Below are 11,478 nucleotides of genomic sequence, written 5' to 3'. Positions count from 1 at the left end.
AGAAAAAAATAACAGCAAATATGTATTAATCTTTATTTTTTATTTCTCTGCTTAGTTTCTATAAGCCTCTGCAGTGAATCAGTATGGCTGTATCCAGGCAAGCTCCATGCATTTTCGCGGTCACTTGGAAGTATGTTTTGTCCACTGGTAGAAACTGGCACCTCCCTGCTTATGGCTCTTGCCTGAGAGTTGCCTGTAGGTTCATGTGAGACATTAGACCTGCACAGGGTGGTGCTATAATAGGTTCTAGCCCTGAAGAGCAAAAAATTAACAGGGTTTTTATAGAAAAATGAATTAGCTAAACAGCAGCTCACATACATTACAGTTTGGATCTCTGACAAATGGGAACAGCAAAGCCTCTACCCCGTGTACCTGTAGCGTCCTCATCAGAGGTTTCCCTCCCTGCTTCTTGCCTGCTGTGGCAGAGGGAGTCAGCCAGAGAGCTGGCAGATCTTCATCCATCTCCAAATTGGGAAGAACGGCAGTGCTGTAGCTAGGGAGGCCCCTGCCCTGCCCTGCCCCTTCTGTCCCTTCAGTCCCACTGAGAGTACAGTGATGCTGAGTTTGGTGGCATGTGAGCAGTGCCCTGGTTTGTTTGCTCATGGGAGGGCAGTAGCCTCATTTTGGCAGCATGTGGCAGAGTCCAAAAGGGCAAGGAGCGGAGGACAGATGAGAAGGGCCTTTGTGCCAGCCTGGCCGGGCTGTGTCTGAGCCCCTGTGGCCACAGGGTCACTTAAGAGATTACCCTCTCTGCAAGGGTGAGATCACAGAGTGAGCCCTAACACCCTCGTGCCTTCTTCTACCCAGTAACTGCAACCAGTCCACAGGGAGAGCAGGGAAAAAAGAAGTAAAAGAACCAAATGGGCATGATGCAGAAAGTGAAAACGCTTCTTCCCAGGCAGAATTCTGCCTGGAACACCAAGAAAGCAGATAGGACTTTGCTCAGTACTCTGTGTTGGAGGAGCCCAGGTTCTGCAATAAGGAGTGCTGCTTTCAAGCTTTCTTAGGGATTTGGGAATTGCTGGAAACTTCTCTCTTTCTGTATAGAGGTGGTTTCTTCCAGGGTAAGATATCCAGAAACAACTGTTAAGAGAAACTTAACAGTTTTAACTTAAAATTTTGGGCTTGCTTTTACATATCTAGCCTGTCCTAACAAAGGCCCTATGTTTGTATTTTAGACGTGGCATCTGTATTGCAAACACAAGATGCTGTTTAGTCTTTTTTTCATGACATGAAATAAATGAAATGGGATGAAATAACCTTTTATGCAGAGGCTGAGCAGTTTGACTTGGGATTAAACACTGGCCACAGAACCAGAAATACGGGTTTAAATCAGAGTTGTATTTCTTTTCTTCCTTTTCTGGTAATTTTTCTTTTTTCTGCATGCTTTACAAATATGATGTGCTTTATGTTATTTAAGTAGCGTCAGCTGTCTCATCAAAGTGAAATCTCTGTTTCTGGCTGTCAAACATGACTGCAAGAATGCTTTGAAACAAGTTCTGGCAAGGAACTAATAGTTAATCTAAATGGTATGGACACTACAGCTGGGGACAGTTTAGAGGATATCTATTATGTATGGGGGTCACTTAAGACATAAACTTACACTCCTGATCTGTATAGGGGAAAATTTAACTGCAGATTTGGCAGGGCATCTTAGGGTCTGCTACTAGTTTGCCTGCTACAGGGTAAACAGCTGCTTGCTTTGGGAAAAAAAAAATCAGTCTTCACATTTACTTAAATCATGATTCAGAGACTCTACCACTTATTTATTCAAAGCAAGTGTAAAAGATATTTTTAAAACCCCACAACAAATACTGAGAAATTTATGAAATGAAACTGGAATTAAGACTTGAGTCTTATTTCTAAATGTGGATAGCAAATGTAGGTGACAAAAGCTGTGATCTTTGGTAATGACTGATATAGTTCACAAGTAATAGCTTTTTCTGTCTTCTCAAATTAGCCTTTAAAAATAGTTACTTTTGTAATATTACTCATTCTCAAGTTATATTTGTAATATTGCACTTAAGATGGATAAAATGTAGGTCCTTTTTCTCTGTATGGAATTCAAAAAACCTTTTGCATAAACTTCACAAGCCAAACCCAGCTCTGAGCAAAAGCAAATCACAGACAATGTCAGAAAATTAAGCTGGAAACACAGAAGTGAAAATACTGGTTTTGTTGTGGCACTGCCCAATGAGTTCTGTCAGCCTTTTTCACCTGTGCGGTGGATGAATGTTATTGGAAATCTGGACTTGAATTAATTAATGCAGATTGCAATTGTTCTTTGCACTTAAGCCCTGACCCAAAAGGTGTGCCTTTTCCTGTGGTAATATGATCAGCCTGGTAGTTTCCAGGCACTTGAAAACAAATTTCTGCAATATAAATAGACAGATAACAGAAATTATCATAATGAAATCAACACTGCTAGAAGCAGACAAAGTACCAAGTCCACAGAATTTGCAATTATATTAGAAGCCATGGAATGAAAAAAATTAGTACGCGTTTTGGAGTCCTGATACAAAAGAGATACTCCGATGAGTTTTGCTGGTTCAGAGCAAACAAACCTTTTCTAAATATTTAGAGAAGATTGAGCCTGCTTCCTGAAAAACTGAAGCCAAAGTCTGCGCTGATTTGATTTGAAATGAGGCCATCAACGCTTAAGCAATTTTATTCGTGGCAGGTAGGCATTCATTTCCTTGTATTTCAGAGTTATGTACGGTTTCCTTTTTTCTTAGAGTGTAAGAAATAATATTAATTATGATCACGCTGCTTCATCTGTTGACAGATATATGTATACCATTCATGTTATAGAAACGTTTGCGTATCTGATGGCTGTCAGTTTTCTTAGGACTGTAGCCAAAGACTTATCTTTCTGATTTCATGGCCTAAAACTAGGAGGAAATATAGGTAAAGAGGGAGTTTTGTTGCCTTTTCAATGCTAAAATATATGGCTTTTTTTTTTGATTTCTGTAATAAGTATGTCAGTTAGTTTGGAGAAGCCAAGGACGTAGTTATGTACCATGAATCTGACCATGCTTCCAGTGAACTTTCAGCTGCAACTGATTGACTTCATGGGGGAAATGTGGGGCTTATGTTGCTTAGTAGGACTCAAAATTTTCTGCTGAGAAAGTGCAGGGGTTTTCTTGAAGAAACTCCAAAACTACTTTTTTGGCTTAAAGAGGACACTAACAAAGGAGAAATAGTTGTTTCACACAAGGACTGGGTGTTTCACAGGTTCCCACCCCAAGCAATGTTTTTAACTACTTGCTGATAACTGTGACTTACCAGCACTGTTGTTTGCAATGTTACTAAGAGCTTTGTAATACTTTGCTTTTTCCCCCCCTTTTTTTTTTTTAAAGCTCCAGTTCCTGCAGTTGCATTATATGTGTGAAAAACAAAGTCAGTCTAACCCTGTTAAGATGGAGAAGAAATTAAAAAAATTTAGCTGACTGCATCCTGAAGACAAATTAAAAACTCAAAATACTGTAAAATGTGAAATTGCTTGGGTTTTAGCCTCATATAATTGTTTGTATGCCTCAGGATGGACTGTATTTCAGTGGTTTAAAGTGATATCAGAGGAGGACAGTAGGAAGACGATTAACATTCAAAGGCAGATTGGATTTCTAGAGTGATATATTAGTACTAATACATGACTCTTTGCACTGACCTGATGTGCATGTATCTGAACCAGTTCCTCTTGTCTGTCCGCTTAAGGCAATACCACCCCCTTACCTCCAGGCTCTCATTTTTTTCCTTGAACTCAAGCTTATCATCTTTAAAGGGATTGTTAAGACTATTTTAAGATGCTTTCTTTGGGCAAGGAGCCAGAGGGATTAGACACAGGCCAGATCATCCTATAAAGCTGGGATGAATGCACCTTGGAAGCGTCATTTACCTTAAGACACATACTTTTCGTGTGTTTATCATATTCTCCGATAGTAACAGGTAATGTAAAGGGAAAACCTCATTGTTTAGCAGCTCTTGAGGCTTTAAGTCAAAAGGATTTAATTTTCTTGGGATGTTCTGCATTTTCTGACATGAAAATGCAAACATCTCTGCCTGACACTAGCAGAGAGCTCTAAGGACAGCAGGCATATTTTCTGTTTGCCATCTAAACCTTATGCTACCAAACCTGAGTGACTCTTCCAAGCAAAACTCTTAAGCTGTGCAAAATCTAGCCTTGAACCATGGCAGGCTCCTGTTATCAGATGAGCTGGGCAGCATTGCTTTTCTTATTTCAGCCTTCACTAAAATGCTAAAAAAGTAGGAGGCTGTCAGAGTTCAGCAGCAGGCAATCGCAGTGGTTAACTCCAAGCAGCTGCCTTGCTGCCGGATGCAGACATTACCACCCTTGAGGTGCCGACATCGGACCCCTTTCTGAACTGTGAGAGACTTGTAGAGTGGTTGGGATAGGGCAGGACATCTGGGCTTTCAGTCTGGTATATTAAGGTAAATGGAAATCATTTAGTATTAGAAAATACTCAGCATCTTTTTGCTTTGCGAATGGTACCTCTTCTTCAAGAGCTGCTCGTAACTCAGTCAGCTGCACAGGTTTTATTTGCCATTGGCATATAGTTCTGCTTGAGCCTGCAGCTAAACTGTGTATTTTAAATCAGCTAGACTGGTTGAAATATATCTTATGCCCCTTTTATCTGAAGGACTATAGCAAACTTTTTTTTTCCAGCCAAATAATTATTTTTAATGTGGGTAAATATCTTGTAAACTGAACGTGTTCAAAGCACAACCTCGTATGTTTCTTTACTTCCAAATCAGTATTCAGGACTGCCAAAGGCAAAGGACTATGGGGCACTAAGTAAGAACTTGTCTCTGCTGCTTTTAGAAACAAACAGATTTTTACCTTAGAGTTGCTCAGAAGTTGGGGAAAAAAAGGATAAGTGAGGGCAATTGGAGGGAGGATACTTACTAAACATCTCTTTATTCTGTCAGCCTAAGTTGAGCTTTGCTGGTGAACCTGAAATGAAGGAGGAAAAAAAACAACTTGTTTTTACAGTATGTTTCATCATATGATAACTTCATGAATATTAGTCACTTGTAGAAACATGCTGAGTAGGGTTTGGGTTATTTTTAATAGTGAGGATATTGTCTGAGATGAGTGGACCAAGTATATACTTTAGAGCTGGCCAGAAACTGGGATTTCTGTTCTCTAAGACATTATAGAATTTGAAATTTCCATTACTCAGAGTTAGGTTGCAGAGCTGAATTTCTGAATATCTTTGATCTGGGATTAGAGAATTGTTTTGTTTTAGAAAGACAAAAAAGAGATTTTAAATAAGTGTGTATCTTCAGTATGTAGATGTAGCATTAGTATTTAAAGACAGAATGAAATGTTTTCACATGAGTCAAATTGTGTGATTTTCAATCGCTTGTTTCAAAGCCAGTTAAAATCAGTAATTCATGAAAAGGTTTCATCTTTATCACAGTTTTCTTTTTCAGAAAAGTGTTCCATCTGAATTCAGGTGTGTTTAAAGTGGTTTCATTGATAAATATGGAACAAACATGGATGCTTTACTCTTTGTAGTAATGCTTTTTAGAAGAGTCATTTATCAAAATGTTTTCAAAACAACCCTTACTGAAAGTTTAATATTATCACTGATCTTGTATATTAAGACAATGATACAAAACAGTGCCACAACAGTATTTTGAGTTTCACTTCATTGGCAGAAGACCTTCTTTTTCCAAAGATGGTTCTTAACTCTGAAGTCAAGAGCTGCGTGGTGTGAGCAGAGCAGAAGATTCATCTCTGGGGGGGAGTTATGACAGGAAGACAAGCCAGATCGCCAATGTCCTGCATGGTGGCTTTCTGGACCAGAGTCTTTGTGGCAGGGGTGTGAGGGATGTACCTCAGCGTAAAAAGAATCTGAATTTGTCCTGCCAGACAGGTGGAGTGTCATCTCTTCCCTCAGGTTTTCGTGACGTGACATAGATATGCAAAGATTTTGGCCCTGTGTGCTAACGTCTGCATAGGAAAAATTTGGTGACTTTTTCCACCAAGTCCAAGAGATTCTGATTAAACATAAAACAATTATTTTAAGGCTTGCCTGTGCAGTGAGGTCACTGCATAGCCAGGGAGGGTGTGAACTGGTGACACACCAACTATGTTATATAAATTCTCTGCATGGCCATTCTTTAGGTGTCCCTGTTCAGGGATGTCTTCAGAGGCAGACTGCACTACTGTAGGCTTAGGGAACTTGAGATCCCACTAAGCAAGTTAGCACAGTGCTGCAAATTTGCTGCAGGCAACCCCAGAGAAATATATCCAGGCTTGGCTCAAGGTGTCTCTAGTGATGGTACCTATCGTGTGTATGGAGGTCTAAATTAGATGTCCCTGTAGTTGCCCAGAGGATTTAAGGGGAACTGAGTTTGCCAAAGCGAATATATTTTTTTCTCTCTTTACTTTTTGGCACTAATTGCTTGTTAAATTTTTTAATTTTTTTTTTTTTTTTTTAGTAAAGCTTGCTAATGGTAAAGAGGCACATTTAAAGAAGTATAAATATTGTATTCACTCTTCTATTTTTCCCTTCCTGAAAAAAAGAATTGATGTTCTCGTGCCCTAAATAAGTGAAAAACCTTTGGCCTAGGGACCTTATCTAATGATATAATCATAGGCATGTTTTCAATGTTAGAAGGGACCACATCTTATCCAAGAAAACCCTGGTAATTTCATAGAAGGAAATGGAATAGCATTGCCCTGTGTAGGAGCTGTGATTATGCACATGGCCACAAGGAGCTAATGCCTGGCTGGCTGAGTTAATTATGCACTGGCTTGCTGCACACAGGTCATGTTTGACTAGCTTGTGAAAGGCAGCCTTGGCTGAGCTTGCTGCAACGCCGTGTGCAAAGATTAGCAGTGCTGAACGCAGTTCGGTAAGCACAAGGGATGCCAATTGGTGGGAGGCATTTAAACCGGCAGGAAGAGCAGGTAGCTGAGTGCAGCGAGCAGTGTACGCAAGGATCACAGGTTACATCTGGGATTTCGTGATGAATGCCTAATGAGCATGTTGATTAGATGGGCAGAACTCTTCAAGCCATTGTAAACATAGCTGAAAGAAGTGTGGCCGATAAGACACCAAATAACTGCTCTTGTAAAGCTTGCCTTTGGCAGTGCAATACTTAAAGCACAGAAAGATAATGGAGAGAAAAATGGATGATAAAATGAAAAGGGACCGGTCCTGCTTAGCTACTTTAAACAACAAAAACATAACCCTGGTGTCTATTCGTAAGCAGCAGGCAACTCACGATGTGCCTGAACTACTGATTATTGGTAAAAAGTCCAACACAGGATCTCCGGTAAAGGCAAGCAGTAACTTGCAGAAAGAAGAGAAACTTTTGCAGAGTTACTCCATGGGAATGCCAGAAGTCAATACAGTTGAAAGACAGGTCAGTGAGCTGGTGTGTGTGTTGGGAGGGAAGAGGTGTTTCTGAACTGGAGAATTTCAAACAATCCATTTTGGATGTGGGTTGTATATTAAAGGAGGTTAAACCTTCTTTATCTAAATTGCCTCAGTCCCCAGCATGTATGCCTGCCCCACAACAAGCAGGACACAAATGCAAAGTCCTCTGGAAATCCTCTGAAAGTAATCTTTGAAAGCAGATGTTAATGATGAGTTATGCTGTAGTAACTAATGAGCATTTTTTCAGCTCCACCTCTAAGAATATAGAGTGGTGATTCTTAGTAAGGAAACATATTAGTATTTCTCCTTCTAAACTGCAATTGCTTAAGTAGTTTGACAACAGCTCATACCAGGTTATTCTCTGGAATAATAGAAATTGCAGAAACATTGAAAGGTAAGTAGTTTATTTATTACTACTAAGTGGATGCTAGCAAAGGTTCTTGATAAGACATCTGTGGCAACTTTTTTTTTTATTCAGTGTTGTATATAATTATGGTATTTTTGGAGATTGTGGAGAAGAGGCTTAGAAAGATCAGTGCTGATAAAAACATGATGAGGTTTATTATTTTAAAGTGTTTTTACTATTTAAAAGGTATGTAAATTACAGTAGTGTAGTTTGGTTATTGTGAATATTTAAGGAAAAGAAACTTTCAGAACAAATTTTGTGTCCTCTGAAACTGCGTATGCTTCGAATGGCTTAAATAATTAGCGTCAGACTGAAATGAAATAACACCCAGGACAGACCAAATATACCTGAAGGCTTTTTCTGCCTAAGTTACTTCTTATATTATAAATGTTTGCTAGAAAACAGTCATGACATAAATGACTTTGTTCTACCAAAGGATCTCTTTTCTGTATTCAGTTCACTGGGATATACGCGTTGCTTGTACTGGAGCTGTGAAGAATAGCACAAAGTGTTCTGCTTTAATTCTAAATTATAAACAATCCGTTTACAACAAGGCTTTCCCCTTCCCCACTAAACCAAGCATGGTTTATGTAGCTCCCTTTCATTTAAAAGTACCTCTTAAGGTCTCTAAAGTTTGCTAACTATGGTGTATGTAGGAGTCATTTCAGTACGAATAGCTGCAACTGCCTAAAGCTTTCCCCAGTCCGCACTGTTGGAGAAACCTGTTGCCAGATGGGGAATAGCAGTCCCTTGGCAGAAGCATTAGGACAACCAACTTAGTATTTTGAAAACAAAAGGACCATAAAGGCTGCTTTAAAGCAGTATTTTCATTGAATCTTGATATACAGGTGGAGAGGATGGGTTTTCCCATGTTTAAGACTCAGGAACTATTTGAAAAATAACAAGTTGTGTTTCAAGTAGTTACTGAAAATAGTAGCTACTGACATTTGCTAATCTTTGCTAAGCTTGGGGGAAGAGGGAAGGAAGAACTAATTCAGCTAACATCTAATACTTTTAGACAATGTGTGCTAACAAGATTGGTGAACAAGTTGCACTGAAATTTGTTAAGGAGGATGAGGGTTGAATTTCTGCCCACTCAGAAGTTCTGCTGTTACAGGCATGAAATTGAAGACTCAGAACCTTTGATGTTCCTGAGGCTGCTCTGCCCTCATTTTGTTTTTCACTGGCTGCCTATAACAAACAGGGAAAGCATCTGAAGCATTTAATTAATAGTATGTGGCTTTTCAGTTGTGTGTTACTCTCTGCCTGAATCCAAAGCCATGAATCAGCTGGGTTGTGAAAGAATGAAGCAGGAAAGGCAAAACAGTGACACAGATAAGGTAAATTTTTGGCAGTTGTGTGCGCTTGCAGGCAAAAGGGCGATAGGTGGTTTCAGCCTGCGGAGGTACAGGGAGAAAGGAGCCCAAAACCTCTGGAGACACTGGGCGAGAGGTTCACTGACATCTGGCATTTGTGGGTGAGCAAATGGCGAGAAGTAGAGGGGAAGGTGCTGAATGCGCCAGGCCCCGTTTCCTTGCCGGCTGACTGCCTGGCACCACAGCAAGGAGTCTGGCGCTTGAATTTCAGGATATGAAAATTAGCATCCCTGCAGGCCAAGTGAAGGAGGGTGGGAGAGCAGTGCCAGCGCTGGGGGGAGAGTCTTGCTGGAGCACCAGAGAGGAGCAGCAGCCATGTGGGATCTTGGTGTGGGTGATGCTTGGAGAGCTGTGGGGTGCACCCGGCATGGCTTCAGCCTCGTACTGCTGAGGCCAAGAGCTTTACACTGGTGTTTCGGCAGTGGCTGCACCTCTTGGGAAGGGGAGGGGTGGGGGGGTGGGGGATGGCTTTCCCAGTGACAAGCCACCCCACGAGGTGACCATGGAGCATGGGGTTGGAAGGGAGCATGGGGACCCAGCCAGGGATGGCTAGCAGCCAGGGTGCAAAGCCGAGGAGGGCACAAACCTTGTTGAATTTACAGCCATGGGGTCACATCCGTTGTCAGGATGCCAGTCACCCTGTGCTGTATGGGAGGGTCTCACCCAGTGCTGTGGTTTCTTGCTCTTTGGGTTGTTTTTTCCCCACTTCGGTTGATTTTCTTACATTTATTCTGTATCCCCTCACTGCTGTGTTAAACCCTTGGCCTTTGCACTTCTGAATGGGAGTACCTAAAAGAAATAGCCCATTTTGGGGGACAATGAGGTACGCTAATGCTAGGCCTCCGAGGGCAGCCCTTGATGGAGCAGTTTTACCCCACCAGTCAGTCACACAGGCCACGGACAACAACCCCCTTTCCCCCTTGGGGACAGCTGCTGAGCTCTGGATGCTGTAATGCCAAGAGCTGCATGCCAAGCCAGGGCTCGAGACTTGATGCTCCCAATCCGGCAGTGTCTCCCTGCCCTGCTCCACCTCCATGCTTTCCCAAAAAGTTAGTCCAGCCCCAGGGCATATTCCTGTCAGATGATCTTCTTCCTGGTGGCTGAGGCAGTCAGGAATGGGGAGCAGGAGCCTCTGCCTCTTCCTGCTGTCCCAAACCTGCTTTGCCCCAGGGCAGGCATGAATGCTCCAGCTCCTGTCCGGGGCAGCAAGGGTTGTTCTCCATGTGGGTGGGTTTACTCTGAAACCCTTGTACTGGGAGCTGGGCTTCAGATCCCATGCTCACGCAGATCAACAATTTCAGTTGCTACTTGTCTTGGGTCCTTTTCAGAGCTGTCTTCTGTAGATGGGATTATTTTCCATCCAGCTCTGGTGCTTATTTTCAAGCCTCCCGGCTACTGCTGCTTCTGTGTCAATGGGTCTTTTTATAATTTTCTTCTATTTTCTTTGTCTGTATTGTTTAATTGGGATTCATAACACTGCTTTCTGTAGGGATTCTTAGCTTTCAGACAGAGCCTCTCTCAGCTGTGCATTTTGAGTTGTAACTTTTACACACAGAACAAGGCAGGGATAGAATTGTCATAATTTCATGTTTTCATTATTTACATGTTTTTTACATAGTCACTGTAAAAATATGCATGAGAGTGGTAGAGCAAACAGATTTGGTGTACACCTGCCCTTTAAAGTAAGCGGGTCTCCTTTGGTGTGAGAGACAAAATAGTAGCTGCGTCCAGTTCTTTCACACTCCTGAATGGATGTGGAGTCAGATGCATTCTCATTATTTCATTGGGCTTTCTCTCTAGGCAGAAGCAAGCAGAAGAGGCAACACTTGGGAATCCCAGGCAGCTTTTTTGGCATTTTTGGAGGTGGCTGCTTCTCTGATCCTCTTGCAGATGGTGTCTCTGAATTACTGTAGAGCTTCATAGATGCCATTTTATGTGTGGGTGTTAGCTGGTATCAGGAAACCCTCTTCTGAGACCCAGTGTGTGCCTGAGGAAAACTACAGGCACATTTCTGCATGCCTCATGTTTGTGTCCTTACGTGAACCTGCTGTTTTCCTCTGATCTAGTGGAGAAACACTCCTCCTTGCAAATACACACAAAGATGTATTTGTGCCCCCCTTTTTTTTTTTTTAAGCTGTTAAACAATACTGAAGGCTTTGTAAGTACTGTGTTTGAACCTGTTCATGTTTCTGGTTTTTGTGGGGAGATTCTTCAATGATTTGGCATATGTGGATTTTTTTGTTTTTGTTTTTGTTTTTGTTTTTTTAAGGGAAATAAACCTTTC

At 41.5% G+C, this 11,478-nt stretch overlaps 1 protein-coding gene and 1 long non-coding RNA gene across 5 annotated transcripts in view; one reads left to right on the top strand and one right to left on the bottom strand.

Moving 5' to 3' along the window:
* Positions 1–31: 31 nt before the first annotated feature.
* On the bottom strand, positions 32–580 carry LOC135311525 (uncharacterized). Its single transcript, XR_010371156.1, has 2 exons — positions 373–580; positions 32–252 (listed from the first exon to the last, which is right to left on the bottom strand). It is a non-coding gene; the product is annotated as an uncharacterized LOC135311525 (long non-coding RNA).
* A 1,991-nt stretch (positions 581–2,571) lies between these two features.
* Positions 2,572–11,478, top strand: part of ATP7B (ATPase copper transporting beta) — a 35,302-nt gene continuing 26,395 nt past the window's right edge. For 2 of the 4 annotated variants that reach the window (XM_064440932.1, XM_064440934.1), the window contains exon 1: positions 6,922–7,398. In XM_064440932.1, coding sequence (XP_064297002.1) covers positions 7,150–7,398 — 249 coding nt within the window. In that variant the 5' untranslated portion in view covers positions 6,922–7,149. Of the gene's footprint in view, positions 2,681–6,921; positions 7,399–7,465; positions 7,807–11,478 lie in introns of those variants that run through there. The other 2 variants (XM_064440933.1, XM_064440935.1) reach the window with 2 other exon arrangements.

The sequence above is a fragment of the Phalacrocorax carbo genome, chromosome 1 (genome assembly GCF_963921805.1).
Source record: "Phalacrocorax carbo chromosome 1, bPhaCar2.1, whole genome shotgun sequence".
Taxonomy (NCBI): domain Eukaryota; kingdom Metazoa; phylum Chordata; class Aves; order Suliformes; family Phalacrocoracidae; genus Phalacrocorax; species Phalacrocorax carbo.
This window is presented reverse-complemented; position numbering and strand designations above follow the sequence as displayed.